Raw genomic sequence first — 25,056 nt, 5'->3', positions numbered from 1 at the left:
ATTGCTTCCGGGGATAGGAGAAGGCAAAGGAGAGGACAGAAGGCTCACGTTTTTTTTCTTTTGGAATTTTTTTTCCTTTTGTTGTTTATTTTTGGGTATCATTAATTACTCACTCTGGGTTGTAATTCCACCCATGGTCAGATGACATGCTTGTGGCTGGTTTAATTGGATGCTGATGATGAGCTGAGTTGGCCCAAGCCATGTACTGGGAGGGAGATGGAGAAGAGCGCTTCGGCAGAGAAACGTCCGGCTCAGAAGCGACCCAAGTTCCTGTTGGATGTGAGATCCACCACCGCCAATTCCAGCCGCACATCCCTGGAATGTTGGTTTGAAAATCTCCCAGCTGGTACTGGGGCCGTGCATGTGGCCCTCTCTGGTGTAACTGTACAGAGGTATTGGCCGCCAGCCAGGCCTCAGACCCAGGCAGAAGGCGTAGGTGTTCTCAGCCCTGAAAGCAGTCTCCTGGACAGCCAGGAGCTCCTGAGGAGTGCTGCCAGGGCTGTGGCGGCGATGGTGGTGACAGGGTCTTGGAGGTCTTGAAAGCTACACCTTTAGCTTGTACTCACTCGTCTTCTTGCTGATATTTTCACGGGGCGATGCAGATACTCCACGAGCTAGTTGTGTTGGGTGCCCGTTTAGTCTCGTGCACACCCTTTGGTCCATTACACAATGCTCTGTGTTCTCTAGGAGTTTATGGCCCGTGTTGGGAGTAGGTTGGAGGTGATGGGGCTAATAAACACAAGAGCATTAGCTAGGGAGTCAGGAGACCTGGGTTCTGAGATCAGCTTTGCCACCTAGCTTGAGTGTAATGCCTGACAGGTCTCTCTTTTTGGGCCTCAGTTTCCTCATCTGTAAAATGGGTAGAGGTGCCTCAGTTATAACCAGGCTTTTCAGATCTGCCATGCTAGATCATTCTTTTTGTTGTGTTTTCTCAAGGTTTGGACGTGGTGGACATTCAGCCAGCCTGGGGTGCTGGCCGTTCTTGTGAGTCTTGTAGATGTCTAGTCTTCCTTTTTCTCAGACATTTTTCCTCATGATTTACAGGTTTCATGTCTTCCTGGCGTTGGGGGCAGTTATCTCAGTCATGTATTCCTTACATTTCGGTGGGCCTACTGCTGTCATTTCAGCTCTCCTCCAACCAGCATCTTCTCTGTGATGTCACTTCCATGGATCAGTCTCATTCTGTCCTCACAATGCCTTCAGTGTTCTGTGTAACCCTCTTGCCCCCACGTATTTCCCACAGAGACACGGCTACATTAAGGACCAGAGGCCAGAGGAACAGGCCCCTTTAGAAACCTCATCCTAATGAATTCCAGCATTGCTAGGAAGCATCTTTCTCTTCAACAGTGGCATTTACAACTTGGCGCCTTAATTCATAATTACATAAAGGGGCTAACCTCCTGGACAGGTGCCTGCGCGACAGGGCAGGCTGCTCAGGGGCCTGCTGGCCTCTGGGAATAGAAGGGCGTGGCCTCCCATCTCAGTCGTTCTACATGGGTGTGAAGGGGTCACTTTGTGCTGGAGTTGCCGCCTGTCTCCCTCCTAGTCAGTGGAGCTCACCTGGTGAAGTGTTACCAACTTGAAGCTAGCCCTTCCTGGAAGGTGCTTTAGGAAGGAGGAGTTGTAAATAACATCGAAGCAGCTCAGATTCCGGTGTCTTAGGCCTATGTAGGACGTTTCTGGGTTTACTCCCAGCTGGTCCCTAAAGTGCAGGGAAGTGCTCAGGTTTACTGACGGGTATATGAAGACAAGATTAAGACGCTCATCCAGAAGCATCTGATGGTCCTGAGCCCCGCCCTCCCAGCACATTCCCATTCTCAAGGAGACCGGTGTGCAGGTGGCCGTGACCAGAGGCAGCCGTGTGGGGAGCACAGAGCAGGAAGCCATGAGTCCTGCAGGGCCTGTCTGGGGTGTTTAGACTGCTTCTTGCAGAATAAGAAGGGTTTAGATGGCCTTGAAAGAGAGAGCACCTGTAGCAGGTGGTGGGCTTTCGATGTGATGATTGACGGGCTGACTAAATGCATGGCTGTTCCTCCCATCAGGAGTGTCTTCAGTTACAGCAAAATTATCCCAAATTCCTTACATTGCCTTCCCATAAATTCTACATTTGGCCAGTGTGGTGCTCTGCTCCAGAATTCTGTTCCTCAAGTCACTAGGGTCCCTGTAATACTGTCCATAAGCTATTTCCCACACAAGGCACAGGAGAGCCTCCCCATTTTAGCAATGGAATAGCTGAGGTTCGGAGAAGTAACTTTCCCTGGGTCACAGGCTCAATCAGCAGCAGAACTGGATTCAAGTTGCACTCATGGGTTCTGATTCCCAGGGTGGGTGCCAGGAACTCGCTCTCACCACTTCATCACTGAACCCCGGGTGCCCCCTCTTTGGACCTCCCACAGCCACTCTTCGATTTCAGGCTTTAGCACTGGCCTCTCCCTCTGTTTTTTGCAACCCACGTGTCTCTCTTGAGGGCAGGGTCCTGGTCAGCCTGGTGCCCGGCACAACACCTAGAATCCCGGTCAGGCTGGGCTGGGTGAAGGATGGGGGAAGGACCTTCACCAGTGCCTCCTCCTGCACGTCTAGCCTGGAGTCATCTGGAGGCCATGGAAGCAGGCAGCTCTTAGGTGCCAGGTGATTGTGACATTGAAGAATTTGGGCTCATCCTGTCTTTTAGGCAGTGGATTAAAAACACAGTGGTATCTGAGATCATTCAGCTGTTTCACTCTGTCAGCAGCTTCACTTGACACACATCTGGGTTTGCAGAACGTGCTGATAAAGGCCTGAGGCCATAATGTTTTTTACCTCTGTCTTGTGTGGGTCATTTACCACCTGTGCTCCAAAGAGGACACACCTGGATGCTTTGAGTGTTTTTTTTTTCTTTTTTTTGAGATGGTGTCTTGCTCTGTTGCCCAGGCTGGAGTGCAGTGGCACAATCTCAGCTCACTGCAACCTCTGCCTCCCGGGTTCAAGCGATTCTCCTCCCTCAGCCTACTGAGTAGCGGGAATTACAGGCGCCTGCCATCACGCCCAGCTAATTTTTGTATTTTTAGTAGAGACAGGGTTTCACAATATTGGTCAGGCTGGTCTCGGACTCCTGACCTCGTGATCCACCCACCTTGGCCTCCCAGAGTGCTGGGATTACAGGCGTGAGCCACCACGCCTGGCCCGCTTTGAGTTTTATGTAGGGAAGTAGGGCGTCCACATAAGGTATCATCCAAATGAGATACTTTTGAGAGTGAAATGGTGCACAGTTAACAGTCACATCAGGACAGCAGGCTGACGCTGGAGCATGTGGTCGCCTAGTTTTAAGCAAAATGGATGTCTGCAGTTGGAAGAAAAGACACGGCAGTCGTTTGTGAAGACTAATAGTGCAGAGGGGTTGCTGGTAGATGAAAGGCCTTTTGTTCCAGCGGTAACTTTGCATCATTCACTGACAACAGTAAGAGTCCAGTGCCCTTTTCTCTGCCCTCCGCGTCATTTTCTGTCCATGGCCGAGCCTCCCGGGAGGTGTGCCTGTGTCTCATTGTCCTTTTCTCTTTCCCTCAGAGATCCTGCGGCTCATTCAGCTGGACCTAGACCTGAAGTTTAAGACCAACGTCCGGGAGTTGTTTGAGGAATTTGACAGTTTCCTGCCAGGCGCCATCATTGGCCTAGCCCGGGAGATGCAGCCGGTTTACAGGTGCGTCATGACTGCGGGGGGGGCCACCTCCACGACCCTCCCCACCTTCCGCCCTCTCTCTTCTGTCACCCATGGCAGACGGGGATTTACTGGCGTCCCATCCTTCTGCACTTGGTATCTTGGGCACACATTTGTGCTTATTGCTTACAGTTGACAGTATGGGCAGGTGGGTCTGTCCCAAGCCATAGGTGCTACCTCGTTATTTTGGGGGAGTTTGTGGCCTTTTTCTTCGGAAAAGCCCAGTTGTTTGGTTGTTGGATCTGGTTAAGTTCAGAATTTTAAAACCTTGGGCTTTGTCTTACAGAGGAAGATTTAACTTCCCTTCTAGTGACCAACTGGGCTTTCTTGGCCCCTGAGTCACCAGTGACCCCTATTCTCCATGAGCAGAGTGGGTGGACTGGTGGTCTTGTAGGGAGGGAGGGCGGCACAGCGTTGGAACACAGACTGGCATCAGTTGTCGGCACGAAGAAGCACATTCCAGGTGATGCCGCGTTTGGTTGTCAAGCATGTGTCGTGGAGAAACTCCAGGACCTGAGAACCGTTCTTGAACAGTCACTGTAGCGCTATTTGTAGTAGCCAAAACTGAAAACGACTGAAACGTGCTACTTAGCGGAACGGATAAATAAAATGCATTCGTTCAATGCAGTGCTATACAGCGACGGCAAAAAAGGGAACGGCTCTGCGCGATGAGAGCGAAACTAACCTGGAGGCTTTAGGGATGAACGCGCAGGTGCGGAGAATGGGAAAGGAGAGCCAAGGGGGCGATGCCTCCCAGAGCCTGCGTGGCGGGCGGTGGGGGACGTGGGGGACGTGGGGCTCGGTTGGCTCTGGAGAGCCGCAAGGTCTTATTTCCTCGCTTGGGTGTTTGGCTTCATGTTTGCATGCACTTTTTTGTATGTTCTTGTTCTACATCTTACAATTAAAAAATAAAAAAAAAAAAAGGAAAGGAGCAGCTGAGGCGGGTTTTGATTAAGGTAAACCAGGCCCGTGGCCCTGGGTCTGAGAGTTTCACGTTGCTGGCTGTTTCTCCAGCGGGTAGAGCGACAGTGCACCCAGAGCAGAGCTGCCCGAGTTTGCGCGGAAAGAGCTGGGAGTTTGCCGTCCCGCAGGCAGGCCCCGCTCTTTGTTCTCAGTGCACACCATGATGCTGGCCCCCTGCAGACGTTCCTGGAGAGGGGCCCAGTCGTTGGAGAGCTGCAGAGTACAGGCCACTAGTGAGTCAAGAGCCTGTGTTTCCCTCAGAGGGAGGGGTGAAGAGGCAGCTTCAGCTCGGTTGTGGCTATTTGCATGACCCAGATCACATAACAGGAAATTCCTGCAAGGCCCCTGAATGAGCTGATAACTCCTTGGGCTGTGTGGACTTTTCTCCCTTATATAATCCTCTCACGTGTTGCCCCAGAGTCACTGGGTAGGCCTCTTCCTCTGAGGTCAGGGGTTGGCGACTTAAGAGGAGAGGGTTTGGGCAAACACCTGCCATCTTAACTGTAGAAGACTCCCCACCTTCTTCCCCCGCCTTCTTTCCCGGGAAGATCTTCTGGGGCCCTTGATCCAACAGAGGGAGGTGATAGTGTTCACAGCGGTGAAGCCATATGGGTCTGCAGCACCCTCACTTCCTGCCGCCTCAGAAGAAAGAATTTGATGGAGGGGCCTCAGGCAGAGGGAGAGACCAAGGCAAGTTTTAGAGCAGGACCCAAAGTGTATGAAGAAGCTCTAGACCAGGAATGAAAGGAAATAAAGTATGCTTGGGAGAGGGCCAGTGGGTGACTTGGGAGATCGAACGTGCTGTGTGACTTTCGACTTGGAGTCTTACACAGTGGCGTGGTTCTTGGGTGTGCGTTACTCCTCCCGTGGTGCTTCCCTGAGGGTGGCCTGCCAGGTGTGCTTACTGAGGTTGCGCACACACTCGCTGGGGCCGTTCTTCCCTGACCAGTCCAGCCTTCCTAGAGGAGGGGCCACCATTTTGCCTCCTAGTGCCCATGCTTGAGCCCACGTGCCCAGCTCCTGAGATCTTACTGGGAAGCTGCTGGTCATCAGTTTCAGGTTCTTTCTATCTGCTGGGACTCTGCCTTTCCCTGGCACTGGCTGCAACCAATTATCACTTTAGAGCGACAGTTGACAACTGCCTGACCATCAGCTGATGGTCGCCTAACATTCCTGGTGGTGGTGGAGCCCTCTCCTGCCCTGCTCGTGTCTGACTAGCTACCTACTGTAACAACAGAGGGAGCCTCAGAGCCCCAAGCCCTAGATACTACTCCCAGCTCTGCCTCCTTGGGCCTTTGTTCCCCCACCTGAGAAGGAGAAGAGCTGAGCTCTAAGTCCCCCCTTCCTTGGCTCTGGCACTGAGGGTCACAGCCCTTTGGACCCTCATTGTCCTGCCTCTGTCTGGAAGTTGCCTGTCTGCTGGTGAGCTCTTTAGGGATCAGAAAGAACTGATATCATGGGGTATTTAAACTGGGCTGAGTGTTAAATGCAGTTACAGCTCCAGTGCCTTCAAGGTCTGCTTTGGAATCTGCTCACGTCATATAAGTGGAAACTTGGAAACCCCATCATGCTTAGACAGGATGGGCCAGAATTTGTGTTTTCTGTAGATCTAGGATTTTATAAACAGTGCGTCTTAAAATCAGTTTAATTGTCTGGACTTCCCGAAAGAAAGCTCTGAAAGATTTGAGATTCAAAATGAAACTGAGTTTTTCTTACCTTGAGCATCTTTAATGTTCATTATGTTATGATAACGATGAGACTCTGCTGCCGTGGAGTCCGAAGAATGCCGTTTGCAGGGCCGGGGCCCTCAAACATCAACAGAGACTTACACTCCTTTACGTGCTGCCTCTGTCCACCCCTCAGCTGAAATGCTTCGAGAGACCTTTAGTCTCTGGAACTGAGTCTGCAGATGACTGCCCTGCACTGCCGTGCGCCCCGCTGGCTCTGGGGAATTGCCTGATAACATTTGCAGTCTCATGCTGGGGCTGGGAATGGCTTGGTACTGGCTGGTCGACAGGGAATTGAGCGTGGTTTTTGCCTTCTTCAGTCTTCTTCAGAAGACTGGGGAGCTCTGGGGACCTGGGAGATCCAGCGTTAGTTGTCTGCTGCTTTGGAGTGTTCACCTGGCTGGCAGTGGGGCTCGGGTGGGGAGGCTGAGAGAAGGAAGAGGATGGGAATGGAAGGGGAGAGAGGAAGCAGGGACAGGGCAGCCAGCCTTGCTCTTGAGCAGGCAGTCTGAGCCCCTGGGCTCGGCCATTGCTGTTTTGGGGGATGGGCAGCCCGGCCGTCAGACTGCTTCCCACAGAGGAGGCCTCTTACCCCTGCCTGGGACTTCCATGGAACTGGCAGTGGGCTCTGACCACCAACGGGTCTCCCCAGAGAGGAGAGTGAGGGGGACAAGTGTTTTAAGAAGAACATGCTAGCATCTATATGAAAGGAAAATTTAAAAACAAAACAGCACGAAACCAAATCTTGACTAGGTAAGCAGACACATTTTGATCTGGAAACTTGCTGAGCAAGAACAGATTTGGATCTTCCCAGCTGTGTCATTTTTATAGTCACTTGTCCCATAGTTATTTTACCTCAAAATCGCACATTTTAAGTCATTTTTTTATGGCAGTCTCCCCTGTGTTGTGTGCCGTGAATGTTAGAAGCTTGGAGGAGGTGGGGCAGGAGAAGTTATTCCCCATTGTCCATTGGACAAACAGTTTTTTTCACGTTGTTTCACAATCCCCACCCCCCCCCAAATTTTTATATTTTCTGTATAAATCTTACAGGATTTTATAATCCTAGATCCATGGGACTGACAGTGTTTTCTGGAAAGGGACACGGGGATCATGGGATATTAGTGCAGGGAGAGAGGAGCCTTTCTCTCTTGGGTCCCTGTTGAGATTCTGTTGTGTCCAGCATCCCGTGACCTTCCCCATCTGCAGATCATAGTGCTGTGGTCATCTTGGGTGGAACGTCGCCCTTCCTTTCTCTGACCTTTTCTCTGTCTCTTCCTCAGGAGCTAAAGCCCTGGACAGGTCCTCAGTGCTGATGTGTTTAGTTGGGATAAGTGGCTAAGAGGAGAATCTAAAAGACAGGCGACTGTATTTTGTAAAGATGCGCCATTTTGAATTCGGTTCCTTATGAAAGTATTAGAAAAGTAAACTGCCGTGCCCTGTTTGTGTGCAGCCGATAACCATTATAAAGGTGTGCCAGCAGGTGAAGAAGCTTGATGTGGAGGAACCAGCATCGGGTCGTACTCAGAAGTGAATTCCCATCTGACACTTGGCGAGTCACTGGGTTCTCTGACCCTCTGTTGTTTTGTCTGAAAGCGGATAAATATCTCTAACACACAGAATTACTGGAGAACTCAAATGAAGTCACAGTGGAAGTTTCTGTTGTAAGAGGGACCCTCATGAAAGAGCATTTCCCCTCCCTCCCTCCCTCCCTTAATCTTCACTCCTCTGTGTTTTCTTCACCAGATGCTTTGTTCCTCCGGACTCCTCCTCCTCAGTCCCTCCCCCAGGCATATAGGCTTGCCAGTTAAAATACAGGGCACCCAGTTAAATGGAGCTTCACATAAATAACAAATAAGTATTTTGTATGGTAAATATGTCCTAAATATTGCACGGGACATACTTATACTAAATAATTGTTTACCGCTTATCTGAAATTTAAATTTAAAAAAATTTTTTTTTTTTTTAATTTTTAAAGACAGAGTCTCTCTCTGCTGCCCAGGCTGGAGTGCAGTGGCACACCTTGGCTCACTGCAGCCACCGCCTCCCGGGTTCAAGAAATTCTCCTGCCTCAGCCTCCCAAGAAGCTGGGACTATAGGCACGAGCCACCACTCCCGACTAATTTTTGTATTATTAGTAGCCATGGTGGCCAGGCTGGTCTCGAACTCCTGACCTTAGGTGATCCACCCGCCTCGGCCTCCCAAAGTGCTGAGATTACAGGTATGAGTCACCACACCCGACCCTGAAATTTAAATTTTAACAGATATCCCGCTTTTTTCCTAAATCTGGCTGCCCACCTCTACCCACGATTGTAAAACTGCCCTTTTTAGCAGCAGGTGATCTGGCTCTCCTACAAGATGCTGGACTGAACAGGTACAAAGGGTACGGAAGTGGAGCTTGCAGGGAAACCAGGGTGAGAGAGGGAGGGGGTGGGAGGCAGCCCTCAAGGTCTCTGTGAGGCTCCAGGCTTGAGGTCACCACTCTGCAGGAGTTAGGAAGCCAAACCGTGGCCTGAGTCATTCGGGGAGGCCACTGGGATCAGGAGGCCTCGTCAGGCCCTGGCTTCAGGCCTCAGGGCTCCTGCTGATGCTGGAGTGATAGAGTGTGAGAGAGTGTGTGCGTGTGTGAGTGTGTGTGTATGTGGGCTGCGGCCCTGCGTTATGGTCACTTTGCGGAGCTGGCCGTCTGAGGATCCTCTGAATGGGAGCTTGTTGGTCACAGGCTTCCAGTTTTCTTCTCCCCGGGCTCTGCGGGCCGGCTGTGTGCTGTGTGAGCCCAGGCCCACCCTGAGGAGGAAGCGGCAGGCTATTCCTGTCAGCTGCTGATAACGTGCCACCAGGCGGGAATTCGCTTTTGTGTTAAGTATTTGAATCGTGTCCACTCGTTCACCTTTTTAGGTCACATGGTTTTATTTGCTGCCGGTGCTGTGCCAGCCTCGGCTTCTTCCAGACGCTTGCTCGGAAGGAAAGCGTCTCTGCAGGCTGTGTCATCCCACTCCAGGCACTGGTGCTGGGCTCCCAGGGGAGTGCTGGGGAGAGAGTGGGCACCAGCACAGAGGGAAGAAGGGAGGATGTGGACTGACCACCTCTGCCACTCAGTTGCTGTGTGACCTTGGGCAAGTCTCTTGACCTCTCTGAGCCTTAGTCTCTTTGGCTGAGAAATGGAGATTATAACACTATATGTGGCAGAGTTGAGGGGAATTGAATCAGATAATGTATTTATAGTACCTAGCACGGAACAGCACTCCTGGGTGGTGGTGACAACGTTATCCCCAGTCCCAGCTTGGCCACTGATAAGTTCTGTGAACCTAGGAAAGTCCCTTAACCTCAGCCTCAATTTCCTTATATGTACAACTGGGGCTGCTGACCCCTGAGCAAAATTATTGCTAATCTTTTGGCTTCTCAGCGTCTAAACCCCCTTCCTAGAATTGCGGAATTCTCTGCCATAGAAGCCTGCCTCCCATTATGGAAGACAAAAAGGCTGGATACGTTCTCTCCTAGCTTCCTCGCAGCCAGCTGGGGTGTTGGTGCTGTGTTCCCCTCCTTCCCCTGTCTGCAGAAATTACCATCTTAAATTTATTAATAGTGTCTTATCTATACAGACCAGTTTTTATGACTTCACCCTAAACAATGTAAGGTATTTGCAAAACAAACAGACGGTATTACAAAGAGAAAATAACTAGTCCGTAATAGTGGAAGAACATTTTAATATCCCAGAGAATATTGGAAAGCAGGGGATCAAAGATGGAGGGAGGGACGAATGTAGATTGCAGTGTAGTTGCAGCAGAGGAAGGGACATGGATGGCGCTGGGGAAGGGACAAGGATGGGGGAGAGACAGAGGACTATGCCCGAGGCAGCCCTCATTCCCTGTTTCACGCATGAGCCTGCCTTCTGCCTTCCCCGTGCCTGGAGTGTTTTGGTCCCTGCTACGCTGCGCAGAAGGTGAACGTCTGGTCCTCTGCTTGCTTCCAGGTTCCACCCATGGCTCTAGCCCTGATCTCCAATATGGTTTCTGTTCCATTTCTGGCCCATGGAGAGATTTATCTCATTTTCAAGCCGACTATGTCCTTTCCTCCTTTTGCCCTCCCATCGGATGAAAACAATTATTATCTAAAACTCATCATTAAAAAGTGATACATTTTTATGTTAGATAGCATATGGAGGTTATTAGTTTTCCAGAAATTTTCTTTACTTTTATCGGTGTGTGTGTTTGTATATGTAAATGAACTCTATATACCTTTGTACGTCTTTTTTTGTTCACTTAACAGTGTATCTTGGCCATCCTTATACCTAAGTCAGCCTTCTTTGTTAAACGTTGTTAGTCTCCTGATATAATTTTTCTTTTTACTATGAAAACTTTCCAACATATACAAAAGTAGAAAGCATCATGTAATATTTCTGGATGCTGGATGCTGTAATATTATAATATCCATTCACTCTCAGTAACTATCAGCCCTTAGCCAATCTTTATTTTATGTCTCCTCCCACCCACTTTTCCTCTTCCCCTGATTATTTTGAAACAAATTTCAGTCGTCACAGCATTTCATCTGTAAATGTCATTTTCAGTCTATTAGTTTTTTAAAAACACCTGCTGTGGCTGAGTTTAGAGCTGAGGAGGGTTATATGAGCTCCTAGTGTCACTCTGTCTTCAAGTTCCTCAGTCTGAAATCGGTTGGTACAAGGGAAGAAAATAAGAGAGAGGCAGCACTAACCTCTCGCCAACCACACTTTCCATCTCTCTGCAGATTGCCTCATGTGAGGATGTTAGTGTAACCGTCTCGTCTGGAAGGCTGTACGGCTGATATAAATTCAGGTCCACTGTTCACTAGGCGTGAAGCCCTCTGTTATAAGGGAACCGGCCACCACCCTCACTATGGGATGCATAAATGTAGGACTTGAAGATAAAAGCTATTGGATTCTTTTCGTCTCTCTGACACCTGAAGATGAATTTCTTGAACCTTGTTCTTGTGTTTAAAAAAAAAAAAATTCACCAAGATTGAGCCTGTCCGTTTCTATTAGAGTTAAATCTGAGTAAAGGAGAAAAAAGCTTGCCACCTTTTAAAATAGTGATTCCTTCACTCCCTGGGAGTTAGAAAACTGGGCTAAGTGTTTTTGTGTAGCCCGTGTGACCTGGAAGCCGTGCTATAACCCCTGCAGGAATTACTCATAAAAAGGGAGGGATGTACCTGCCCTGTGGTAGAGATCAGAAATCTACTATGAGGTTGTTACTTTTAAATAACATCAATGGAAAAGGTATTTTAAAAGGAAAACTCTGTATAGAGAAGAACCCAAGCAGGATTGTGTTGCTGTCCATGTGACTGTCTTATCTGATGGCTGTGCCTCCCGGGCAAGCTAGGAGCTCCGGGATGACGTCTGAAGATGCGGGTGCATAGCCGGGGGCTGCTGAAGACCAGAGTGTGCCGGCTGAGAGTTGAGGTCCGGGCGGAGCCCAGGAGAAGCTTCCTGTGTCTGAAAACACGACTTCCTCCAGTGCTTCTGTCTGTCTGCACGTTATGAATATTTTGGTGCTACTGAATCTGTTTGTAAAAGTTCACCACATCATGCCTGACACAGGTGTCTCCTGAAAGAATGAGTGAGGAAGTGAATGTGTGGAAGGGGTGGGACTGGGTGGCAGCCCTTCTATTCCGCTGAGCCTGTGCAGACCCATGCCAGGCACTTCGACGTTTGTTGAGTGAATGCAGGAACAGATGTGTAGTCAGAGGGCATCCCCTCCACGGTGCTGGCCAGCTGCTAAGTCAGGCTCTGTAGTCCCATTACTGGTCTTATAGAAGTTGCTTTCACATTCAGTTTTTGTTTTTAAAGACAGTCCATGGGAAAGTTTGTTATTCTCAGTTTGTTTGTTTGTTTGAGACAGTTTCATTCTTGTCGCCCAGGCTGACGTGCAGTGGCGTGATCTTGACTCACTGCAACCTCCGCCTCCCGGGTTCAAGCACTTCTCCTGCCTCAGCCTCCCAAGTAGCTGGGATTACAGGTGCCCACCACCATGCCTGGCTAATTTTTGTATTTTTAGTAGAGACAGGGTTTCACCATGTTGGCCAGGCTGGTCTCGAACTCCTGACCTCAGGTGACCCACCTGCCTCAGCCTCCCAAGTGCTGGGATTACAGGTGTGAGCCACTGCGCCCGGCCTGTTCTCAGTTTTTGATTTGGCTCATTGTGTGTTGGAGCCATAGGATTGGTCCCGTGAGGAATTACGAAGTAGAAGACATGCCTCTTGCTTTCAAGGAAGATATAATGTGAGGGAGATAGGGTAGATAAAATTTAATGAAAACACAAATGCCTGTGGTGCCAACACCACGTCAGTGCTGCTGTTGAGAGCTGTCCCATGGGCAAGACACAAAGACTTTTTGCTGTAGGAACTGTAAATTTTGCTGAGTGGCTCACCTCGCCCTCAGCTTAATATTCATGGTAGCCTACACCTGCAGTTCCAGCTACTCAGAAGGCTGAGGCAGGGGGATCGCTTAAGCCGAGGAATTCTGTGGGTGTCTGCACTAAGCTTGGCATCAACATGGTGACCTCGTGGGAATGGGAGACCATCAAGTTGCCTAGGAAGGGATGCAGCAGCCCAGGTTGGAAATGGAGCAGGTTAAAACTCCTGTGCTGATCAGTAATGGGATTACGCCTGTGACTAGCCATGCACTCCAGCCTGGGCAACAGAGCGAGACCCTGTCTCAAGAAACAACAACAACAACAACAATAAACAGAGAAGGAGTTCTGCCTTCAAAATGCTAAGAGGTGTGTGTCATGTTCCCTTCTTTCCTCTGAAAACTCTCTTGAAGGGGTGGTTGCCTTTGCAATGCAGGCGTAGCCTCTAAGAGTGCTCTTGGGATAGACCGAGCTCTGTGCCCGATTAGAAAGCTCACTGGGCAGGCATTTGCCGAGGGTTTGGCTGTGCAGTAGAGAGAAACCAAACCTTGTCCTCCAGGAGCTTGCAGTGGGAGGTGGGTCTGGACAGGGCTGCAGCGGAGGCACAGCAGTGGGTGATGGGCCCACAGGACTGTGTGCTTTTTTGCATTGCTGCAATCTGTTTCCTTTGCCAAATAAACATCATCGCATTGAAAGAACCTTATTTGTAATCCAGGCAGCAGAAAGGCTTATCTGTAAGCATCTTCCTGGGGAAAAAAAGGAAAATGGCACAGTTGAATCGCAGTGGCATGTGTACAAGAGACCTTCTGTGACAAACCGCGTGTGGAAAGGACTGCACTGAGCGTGACCAGCCCCCCATGAAGGGAATTTCAGTATGGCTCCATGGCCATCTCAGGTGCAGACCTCAGCCACAGGACTGCATTTCCACTGTGGGTTCCTAAGTGAAATGGATCTGCAGTTCCCATCCCTCTGCTTCCAGGTTAGCACCAGAATTGGCTCTTATAGAAATATCAAGCTTTTAATCTGAGCCTGGGTTTCAGTTGAACATCTGTCTCCTCCTCCTGCTTTAGGTGACTTCTTTCAATGAGCTGCTTACCATGGATCATAGAGAACCCTGTGATCTTCTATTTCATGGTAGCAGAATTGACCCCGACATCAACGAGTGCCCGAAGGAGTGTTTTGATCCAGGAACCCAGCCGTCTGGCTTTTGGGGACTGCTCTGTCATTGTTTGTAAAGAGGAAGCTGAACCAGAATTGGTGTAGTATGTCGTGATTTGCCTCCTATTTGTAAAGAGGAAGCTGAACCAGAATTGGCGTAGTATGTCGCGATTTGCCTCCTGGATGCCTGCCGTGTCCTGTGTCTGTAGACGAGCGCTCATGATGAGGCCGGTGGATCCTGATGGACTTTCTGAAATGTGAAGTCACAGAGATGCTCGCAGGGCCTTATTAATGCCAGTCACTGTGGAGTGAGGTGCCTGTTCGCGTGGCTTCCACTGCATCTCCCTCGGCTCTGTTAGAAAACCAAACACAAACACACCCACTGCTTCTCTTAACAAAATCAAGCCCGGTCTCTGCATGGAGACCCTTTCCTTTGCTGCCAGGACCATCCTATGTTGACTGGCCCAAGGATCACGAACTGGGAACTAGAAAGAAAGCAGGGTCATTCTAGCTCTCTACTTGGGCTGACAGTGAACAGGACTTTCGTGTGTCTGATGATGTAATTGCAGCTCATTTGTATTCAGTTTTCAGAGAGCCTGGAAGATTGCGTCTAAGCCAGGTAGAGACATCAGGGTGAATCATTATTTACAAAGAACAACCAGAGCAGACAAAAGGCACCTTTACTTCTTCTGCCAGTACCTTCCTGCCAAGATGTCGGCAGGGTTTGGGAGGGGTACGGAGTGTGACCTTGGTCTTGCGGGCCACTTTTCTACTCACATCTCACAGCCTCTTAGCTGCTGTCCAAGGTTAAAGGCATCATACAGAGGATCAGGCAAACATACTTCGGCATAAAAGGAGTAGTAGAATCCTTGAGGCCTTTTTGGTGCAGGGGAGACTGAAACAGTTAGAAAGGAGGAACTGTTTGGCCAGGTGCGGTGGCTCACGCCTATAATCCCAGCACTTTGGGAGGCTGAGGCAGGCGGATCATGGGGTCAGGAGTTCGAGACCAGCTTGGCCAATGTGGTGAAACCCTATCTCTACTAAAGATACACAAAATTAGCCAGGTGTGGTGGCACATGACTTTAATCCCAGCTACTCAGGAGACTGAGGCAGGAGAATCACGTGAGCCTGGGAGGCGGATGTTGCAGTGAGCTGAGATCGCACCATTGCATTCCAGCCTGGGCGACAGGGCAAGACTCCGTCTCAAAAAAAAAGGAGGAACTGTTTGACCCCCTTTGCCAACCAGAAGCTGGGAGAGATTTGTGGATGAAAAAACCCACAAATCAACGCCAGGAATACCTGAGTGGCATGTGATTAGCCAGCCACTGGCACCGATCAGATTAGAAGAGACCCAGTCCCCGGCCCACATGCCGCATCACACTCAAGATGGAATGGAGTGGGCGGTTGTTGTTAAAAAAGAAATTATAAAGGCTGGACACGGTGGCTCATGCCTGTAATTCCAGCACTTTAGGAGGCCCAGGCCGGTGGATCACTTGAGGTCAGGAGTTCGAGACCAGCCTGGCCAACATGGTGAAACCCCGTCTCTACTAAAAATACAAAAATCAGCTGGGCGTGGTGGCAGGCACCTGTCATCCCAGTTACTCGGGAGGCTGAGAAGAATTGCTTGAACCCAGGAAGCAGAGGTTGCAGTGAGTCAAGACCGCGCCCTTGCACTCCAGCCTGGATGACAGTAAGAGTCCATCTCAAAAAAAAAAAAAAAAAAAATTATAAAATGAGAGAACATTTGATAAGCTCTCAAAAGAAAAGGTGATCCTCTAGTAAATGTAACATACTGCAGCAGGTACAAGAAGAGCCCATATGTGATTCAGAAACTGAGGGCACAGCCTGCAGCCGTTTAATTTCAGGTAAATGCCTCCAGGAAGTAAGACAAGTTTTTACAATTTGAAAACGGATTGTAAAAGAGAGGGAAGGAAAGCAATTGATTGAAAACCCTTCTGTGCCTGGGCTCTTGCCTAGTATTTCTGATGGTTCTTGGTTTTGTTTTGTGTGAATGTGGGCCCAGTATTACCAGATCTTCTGATTTTTTTTCTTTTCAAAAGAAGCCAGAATTCTGTGTTGTTAATGTAAAAGCTTCTGATTTTAAAATATCGACAATTAAGCAGACAATCTGCTGGTCAAAAAAGCCACATCTGTGCATCAGACTGAGCCCAAGAATGGGCAGGTTGAGACCTCTGGTTTAAAGGCCCATTGAGGCAAAAAACTGGCCAAATGCTCCCACCATCGGCTGGACCCTGTGAGGCTTTGGTTGGCTGGTCTTGGGAACTGACACCTAGAGTTTTATTTGGGTGCACTCCAACTTTGTTTTTGCCCAACATTTTCTCTTGTTACTTGAAATAATTGATTTTTATTGGTAATTTAAAATTCCACCAAATGTTTCTCTACCTAACCTCAGATTTAGCTAATAACAAAATGTCAAGGCCAAGCATAATTCTTGTCTAGAAATGCAATTTTGGAAGAAAATTGAGAGATCGCCAGAGTCACCATTTTTGGAGGTGCAATTACTTTAATTGTCTGGAGAGCTTGAATGTGTGTAAGAGCATCTTTAAACTCCTCTCTGTATCCAAAGATGCTTTTGGGAGGTTGAAGTTCTGGCCAGGGAGGAATGGAGGGAGAGAAATCCAAAGGGAAGAGAGGGAAGGGGAAGGGAGTGGCCTGGGTGTGATGTGGCAGGTATATCCTCATTGCTTCCCACTTCACCATCCTCCCCGTTCGGCGCTGGCTCCCAAGCGAGCCTGGGCAGTGCTGGTCGCATGAAGACCCCAGCGTGCACGTGCACACCAGCTCCAGTCCCTGCTGCCTGCTTGGCAGTGCCATTGAGGACATTGTTACTGGCATCACAAAGTGGCCTCTTCGATGGTCCATCTGAAAACGGTCTAGAGTCAGGAATAGTTGTATTTCTCCTGAATAACTTATTTTCCTTCTGTACAACTAATTAGGTCTCCTTTATTTCAGTTGACTAATAGAAAACTTATAGCCGAACTTGTGATACACCTAGAGCAGGCTGACGGTTCTCATAGGATACATTTTGGTGTCTTTGCCAGCTAAGATAAGTTCCTTCAGGGACAAAAGGAGGGATAAAATTGGAAGAAAAGGAAGGAGAGGGGAACCAAACCGTGAGCAGTCTGAATGAGACCCTGCCACCGAAGACCCCATTTTCTAGATCTGCCTGCCCACCATAGTAAGTAAAGATAAACGTCATGAGAAATAGTTACCATTCATGTATTGTTTAAACTAGAACACTTTTGATAACAAAGGTTGGGGCGGGGGCGCTAGGACAACAAGTGTGAAGCAGGGCTGCTGCAGGCCTCAGGAGACACCAGCATCTTGAGCATGATGTGGAAGAGCAGGGAGGGCTGGAAGAGGAGAGACTAGGGAGGGAACCAAGGCAGGGGAGAGAGGCTGTGAAGGGCTCCCGTATTTGGGGTCAGAAATAACCGCTGGGGTCAGCATCGTGTTCTCTATGGTTGAAATAAGGAGACACCATCAAAGTTGTGATTAGATGAATGACGTGGTTTATTGCTATACAAAGAGATGTTTGTTTTCCTTTGGTTCACAATGCCTAAAAAGGGGCAGAATAATGAGAACAGTTCTCTCAGGGAATGCATTAGCCACAGAGTGAGTGGCTTCCAAAATTACTAGAGTCTAGTCACTCAATTAGGCGGGAAGCAGGCCTCTGTGGGAAGTAAAGTCTAACTAAAATGTGAGGGGTAACTTTATACAAGTGGCTCTTGGGAGAGCTGAGCCACACAGTGGAGGTGCTGGACAACACGTTAGATTCCCAGAGCATGGGCTGGCTGGTGCTGGCTGGCGACGGTTCTGAGATTTGCTCAAAGGCTAATGGAGTGTGACCCCACTGAGCTCTCGGTCTTTGAAGAGGTGGTTAAGAGTGTGGCCTCATGTTGGCATAAACTTGTCACCTCAGAGAGGTGGCTGACCGTGTAGCCCTGCCATAGCCTGAGGTCTTAGAATGCCAAAGTCTTGGGTTTGTATGTAATTTGAAGCCCAGTAGAGGTCGTATACGGGGTCTTATAAGGTTTGATGACGTAACATTCTCTCTCAAGGGGAAGGAGAGTTCATTCCAAGTTCTTGTCATAGAAAAACATATGACACTCACGTAGCAAACTATGCAAGTGTTTGGAATTGTTTCAGAGCCAAGTAACACAGTGTATGTGGACCTATCATCTGTTAGAGCCCAGAGGGGAGTGTTGCACCATTCTTGCGCCGGGATTTGGCTTTTGACTGGACTTTCAAGGTAGAGAGTAAAAGTGCCCTGACCATATAAATGAATCTTACCAAGCGTCTTAGTTCAGGCTACTGTAATAAACACCATAGACTAGGTAGCTTATAAACAATAGAATTTATTGCTCACAGTTCTGGAGGCTGAAAAGTCCAAGATCAAGGTGCTGGCAGATCAGATATGTGTTAATGTAAAAGCTTCTGATTTTAAAATATTGACAATTAAGCAGACAATCTGCTGACCAAAACAGCCACATCTGTGCACCAGACTGAGCACACTTCCTGGTTTGCAGATGGCCATCTTGTACTCTTATGATGGAGAGAGCAGAGATAGGGAGAGGTGAGGCAAGCTCTCTCATGTCTCTCATAAGGGCACTAATCCCATGATGAGAGCCCCACCCTTAGGACCTAATAGCTCCCCCAGATTCCCCAAACACCGAACGCCATCCCACTGGAGGTTAGGATGTTGATATAGTTTGGCTCTGTGTCCTCACCCAAATCTCATATTGAATTGTAATCCCCATGTGTTAGAGGAGGGGCTGGGTGGGAGGTGATTGAATCATGGGCGTGGACTTCCCCCTTGCTCTTCTTGTGACAGTGAATGAGTTCTCATGAGATGGAGTTGTTTAAAAGTATGTAGTGCTTCCCCCTTCTTGTGCTCATTCTCTCGCTCTCGCTCTCTCTCTCTCCTGCTGCCATGTGCAGACGTGCTTGCTTCCTCTACGTCTTCCACCATGATTGTGAGTTTTCTGAGGCCTCCCAGCCATGCTTCTTGTGCGGTCTGCAGAACTGTGGTCAATTAAACCTCTTTTCTACATAAATCAACCCAGTCCCAGGTATGTCTTTATAGCAGTGTGAGAACAGACTAATATAGACATCAACATGTAAATTTTGGGGGGACATACCTGCTGTCCATAACAGTAAGGGTGCCCCCCACATCCTCTGCTAGTCCGTGTCAGCTCATGAGCTAGAATTTGGGCATGGGTTGAATAGGAAGGATTAGGCTTTCTCTGTCAGGTGGTGCTAACATTGCCTGCAGACTAATTTGCTAATTTTGAGAAGTAACCACTGGGATTTGGCCATCATTCCATGCAGAAGGAATCAAGGAATTGAAGTTGAGATGAGGTAACTCTGCTCAAAAGTGTAAATGCTTTATTGTCACCATTGATTTCTGACTGGTCTCAGAAGTTCCCAAGAGCTGCTTTTAGTGCGCATTAGCTACAAGTCAGAATCTCACCAGGGCTGCACCGTCTCAGCCTGTGACTGTAAAAGGGTGACTCACCTGTGTCCGTGTACTCCAGAGAGCCTCAAGATGCCCTGCAGAGAGGTTGTTGCTCCCTAGACCAGCACGTAGGGCTCAGGAGATATCGCCTTGTGCCTCCTGGATGGGCTTGTATTATGTCTGCCGCAGAATCTCCAGAAGCCGGGAGGGGTTCTCATCCGGGAGAAGTCCACAGCGGCTGTTGGTGAACACAGCCCAGCCCAGCCCAGCCCACCCCAGCTCTGTGAGGCGAATGGAATGGAGACGCAGGCTCCCATTGTGAAATTCACCTACGTGTCCTGGCCCTGGCATTACCCAGGATAAACGTAGGAGATTCATGTGGGCTTGGCCTCAGTCATGGGAGTGTTTTGGGAAGCGGCCTTTGTCTTCTCGTCTTGGCACATCTGAGCTTATCCAGTAAAGAATTCCACAGTTATTTCTTCAGGGCCTACTAAGGGCCGGGCTCTGAACAAGCCACAGGCCCCACCCTCAAGAGGTATACAGCCTAGAGGGCTGGCCCCATGCCTGCAGCTGAGGGGCTGAGCACACTGTGAACGTGTCCGTGGCCGCACTCCTGTGACGTGGAGGTACCTCCAGGCCTCATGTCCTTCCTGCTGCCTATTCTGACTCTGGGGGCCTGGTTCCCTCTCCCTGCCTCCACGTCATTTTCCGCCTCTTAGAAGATCCTTAGCCAGACTCTCTGCTTGACTTTCAATTTCGTTTCACATCGGACATAGTCTCCTGGGTCACTAGCAGCTCCATGCTCTGCAGCCAAGGGACCACCTACCCACTTCCATGTCCCCAAACTAACTGATGACTCCCTGTCTCCAGCTTTCCTGAGCTCCTGCTCATTTTAAAAGCCAAACTCCTTAGCCTGACACCAAGGGCAGCTACTCTATCCCCACATCCACCTCTCCTCTCACCAACTCCCCCTTGTACTTTTGTTTCAGCTGCACTGAACCCCTGGCTGTCGCCCACACAGGTGTCATCCGCACTTGGGGCCCTTGAGGATGCTCTCCCTCTGACTAGGATGCTCTCCCTCTGTCTAGGATGCTGTCTCTCTAGCCCCCATTCCTTTCCTTTCCTTTCCTTTCCTTTCCTTTCCTTTCCTTTCCTTTCCTTTCCTTTCCTTTCCTTTCCTTTCCTGTCCTGTCCTGTCCTGGTCTGTCCTGTCCTGTCCTTTTCCTGAGATGGAGTCTCACTTTGTTGCCCAGGCTGGAGTGCACTGGTACAGTCTTGGCTCACTGCAACCTCCGCCTCCCAGGTTCAAGCATTTCTCCCACCTCAGCCTCCCAAGTAGCTGATATTATAGGCACCCGCCACCATGCCTGGCTAATTTTTGTATTTTTAGTAGAGATGGGGTTTTACCATGCTGGCCAGGCTGGTCTCACACTCCTGAACTTGTGACCCACTCGCCTCAGCCTCCCAAAGTGCTGGGATGACAGGCATGAGCCACTGTGCCTGGCTTCTAGCCCACTTTTCTATATGCCCTGCTCATTCTTCGAGGTGCAGGTGAGATGTCTCCCTGAGGGCCGTCTGCACCTAGCGGTGTCCCTCACTCCTCAGGCTTGGAGGACAGATGCTTCCCGTGAACGCCTGTCTCCCTCTGCAAGGCTATGACCTTATTAGTCAAGGACCAGGCCCTTGACTAGTAAACTATTGCCCAGCCTCTCCCCTCCCAGTCTCACAAATCCAGTCTGGGTAGGGCCTGGCACGGAAACCGTTCCTCCAGCGAGTGTCCAGCTCTCTAATTACATCTTGTAGTTTTAGGGCTTGGTTATTATTTTCAAATGATGGCGTGAAGGGGAGGGAACTGCAGTCCCCAGCAGGAATAAACCCAAATCACTTACATTTCCTGGGAAGATACTTTCTTCTCTTATTGCCATTGCGGAGACAGACGAAAATGCTGGCAAAGTTTCTGTAGTTGAGGTTGACTTCTGACTCCACCACTTACTGGCCAAATGACTTTGCGAAACATACTTAAACCTTTCAAAGCCTCTGTTTCCTCATCTGTGAAATGGGGAAGACACCCAGCATATGGGCTGTAAAACGAGAAACTCCGCATCCATGGCATATTTGAGATCTGGGACTCACATGTTGCTATTCAGGCAGAAAGGATGTGTTTGAAAAAGTCTGCTTGCCAATTCTGATATGCAAGGGTTTACGTCTTCTCTCTTCCTCCTGTTTGAGAATCACTGGCCTTCAGGATCTACTTAAGGGTACTCAGTAAGTAGCTGAGAATGCAATGATGTCATGTACACATTATATAATACTAAGCACAGAGCAGCTCCATCAGAGCCCTCTCCCTTTCTCCATGTCCTATACAAGCCATAACTTTCCTTGGGGCTGTGAAGTCAGAGCGGACAGTATTTACAGAGCACAGAGAGGTTAACTGTAGAGCGTGCAGTAGGACCACCTGTGAAGCCAGAAGGAATTTGTCCTGTCATAGAAAGGGAGTGTGCTGTGCAGGAGGGGCATCACCTTCTGCCTTGGATGCTGCTAGCCCCTTTCTCTTCACGGCCTTTGAGGTTACAGGCAGGTGCACACCCTTACCCACCCTTTACCCATGTGGGAAAACATGGCTTTGTGCTCTTATCCATGGTGCAGAAGACCATGGCCCAAAGCCCAACGGCAAAGGTGCAGAAACTGTGGCCAGATTGGAGCTGACTGTGTGTGGTTTTGTAAACTGCAAGCTGAAAATAGCTTCCAACAATATGGGGTCAAGGATTTTTGAAGCACCATTATTAAAGCATCTCAAACTTCGGTTTGTAATGCACCTGTCCCCACATGCCACCCCCTTCCCCTGCCCCCGAAGAAAGTGTCACACCCCACTTTCTTTCTCCCTCTACTTTTTTCTTCCCTTCAGTGCCCCTTCTCTGTCCTGGCCCCCACAGCAAGCTGATGGGGCACCTGGGCACTGTGGTAGGCTGAACCTGTATGATGGACGGATCCCACTGGCTGCCTGCAGCTAAGCCTAAGCTTGTGGACAGCCTCGTGAGACTCGAACGAGTTGAAGTGTAATCATCTTTTAGACACTCACTCCTGTGTTCATTTCTCAGTTTGAGAACCTATCTTCTGGATCCAGGCTTTTCTGATGAAGGTTTTTACCCTTCAATACCCTTTCTAAAAACGGTCTAGAAACAGAATAAGTTATTTATTCCCTTGGACCTCTGCTTGGTTTTTTGTTTGTTTGTTTGTTTTCTTGTCCAAGTTGAAGTCTCCGTGCCCTTTGACAGACGTGCAGTAGCCTTGCTGGCAGCTCCCTGCATCCTGTGAGCCACCCACTTCACCTCCTGTGCTTCTCCCGCACTTACAGCAGTGCTGTCGTCCTGTGTGCTTCAACGGTGCTCAACTGTGTGCACATTGGTTTTACATTCGTATTTTAAATTTCTCCTCATACTAATTCAGTGACCTAAGAATGCAGGTGGTTTTATCCTCATTTTGTAGAAGACACTAAATTTTGGGTAAGTTGCGTTCACCCAGGGCCGCTTGGTCAGGACTAGGACCCAGGTTCCTGGGCTCAGTCCCCTGCCTGTCCCCAGTGCCCCTGAGGTCCTGGAGTGATGGTTCTTAGACCGCATCCTCTGTTTCCTGAATTAGGAAATAGCAGATCTTGAGATGTTTTGCAGTCTCATACCCAACCACCTCATAGCCTGGGTCACTGAGTCCCATTTTTTTTTGGAGCGGGGGGGATTTGCAGTATACATGTGCATGTTAAAGATAATCTTAGTCTTTTCATTCAAACCTGTAGGAGCACTGAAGTTCCTATGCTGGCGTTTGAGCCCTGTGCAAGTGGATCTCTCATCTCTGTCCACAGTCACGTTTGGCAAAGGCTGTATTTCTGCTCTGACCTGTGTGGGTCTCTCCAGCAAAATGATGTTATCGCTTTTCCTCACAGCACGGTGAGGTCCCTGGTGATGCTGTGATCAGTATGTAATTAAAGGGAGCCATGCATGGCTGCTCTCAGACTGTTGCTGGGGGCTTTTGATCATTGGGAAATCTCAGTGGTGTAGGTTTTAGTGGAAACTGTATCCAGCCAGGCCATTCATAGCTTCTACACCACAGAGGGAATGTTTGTCATTATTAGAGGGCATGGGTTTCACTTTTTTATGTCTGCAGCCTGAATCGGGTGAACCTTTCTCTTGCCCTATGGAAGCATTAAAACAATGCCTGCCTGCTTACCTGACTGCCTTCCTGCCTGTCCATCCCCCTGTCTGTCCATTCATCGTCCATTTATCCATCTAAGGTGAGAGCAAAGATTTGCCGTAGAAAATCTCCCACAGTAAAAACCTTTTCTACAGTAGAAAGCTCTTTCAGTCTGAGTTTCCATACCTGCCCCTTCACTCACAAGAACCCCATCCTGCTACGTATTTTGCAAAAGCAGCTGACTTCTGCTGCAGCGTCATTCCCATGGGTCTCAGCCTCCTGGTGCTGAGGCCTGGGTACCATGTTCTGAGCCAGCCTGGGTTATCCAGGGAAGTGTGGAGGTGCCCAGTGTGTCATCTGCTCTGGAAAATGTACTTCACTGTCCTCCCTCCCATCTCCCGACACCCCTTTCTCTTCACTAAAATGCTGAACAAACATCCCTGCCCCTGCTGACTGACTCTTTGATGAGGGGATGGAAAGACAGACTCAGGTGCCTTGGGCCACTCCCTTCCTATCCACCTGGGTTTCCTCCTGTATAAAATGAGAAAGGTGAATTGAACTGTCTTTCCTAACTCTAGCAGACCATTATCGATTCTGTTGATATCATCACAGAATTCTGGGAGTGGGAGGGACACCGAGGGCATCTGCCTCCTGTTGGATTCTGCCTGCAGCATCCTGGATCTGTCAGTTTCATGTGGATTTTTTACCTCCCACAGTGGGGACGTGGCCGCTTTCAGAGCAGCCCATTATTTGATGATTGGATGAGTTTGGTAGAATGTCTTTCTGTATATTAAACCTAAAACAATCTACACCCCTGTGGTTTCTACCCATTGCCCCTGCTAAACACACTCTGATGCCAGACGAAAACATGTCCACACACCTTTCCCCACAAGAGTCCTTCAGATACTCACATTTACAGAAGAGCTCTGATTTACTGAGTCATGTTTGGAAACGACTGATAACTCTTCACGCACACACACAGCCCTCTTCACACCATGATGCCAGCCAGCGGGAAATATGCCAGCCAGTGGAAAGCCTTTCCTGTCTGCCAGGCTTCCAGAGGCAGGGAGCAGGCCTGTCTGGAGGAACTCTGTGCAGACACACATTTCTTACCGGGGAAGCCAGCGCCCCAGCTTGTATCTTTCTCCGAGTCCCTTCCTGGCATCCTGCAAATTAATCTTGTCAGCTGCTGGGAACACCAGTGTGTGTGCTGATGGATTACAGTAGCGTGGGGTACAGGTCTGTAGCCTATAGGAGCAGTGGGGTGTATGGTATTGGGGCAGCCTCGTGCTCCTGGGCTACAAACCTGTGCGGCATGTTTCTGTGCTGAACACTGTAGGCAGCTATAACACAAGGGTAAATATCTGTATATCTAAAAATACCTCAATATAGAAAAAGTACAGTACAAAGAAAGAGTAAAACATGAAAAATGGTGCATCTGTATAGGGCACCTACCATCAGTGGAGC

General features: G+C 49.2%; 1 protein-coding gene across 2 annotated transcripts in view; it reads left to right on the top strand.

Moving 5' to 3' along the window:
* XXYLT1 (xyloside xylosyltransferase 1) overlaps window positions 1–25,056 on the top strand; it is a 202,469-nt gene that overhangs the window by 110,922 nt on the left and 66,491 nt on the right. For both annotated transcript variants that reach the window (XM_025377570.1, XM_025377571.1), the window contains exon 3: window positions 3,544–3,676. In XM_025377570.1, the coding sequence (XP_025233355.1) occupies window positions 3,544–3,676 (133 nt within the window). The remainder of the gene's footprint in view (window positions 1–3,543; window positions 3,677–25,056) is intronic.

This window comes from Theropithecus gelada, chromosome 2 (genome assembly GCF_003255815.1).
Source record: "Theropithecus gelada isolate Dixy chromosome 2, Tgel_1.0, whole genome shotgun sequence".
Taxonomy (NCBI): Eukaryota; Metazoa; Chordata; class Mammalia; order Primates; family Cercopithecidae; genus Theropithecus; species Theropithecus gelada.
The sequence above is the reverse complement of the archived record's forward strand: the minus strand, read 5'-3'. Positions and strand labels throughout refer to the sequence as shown.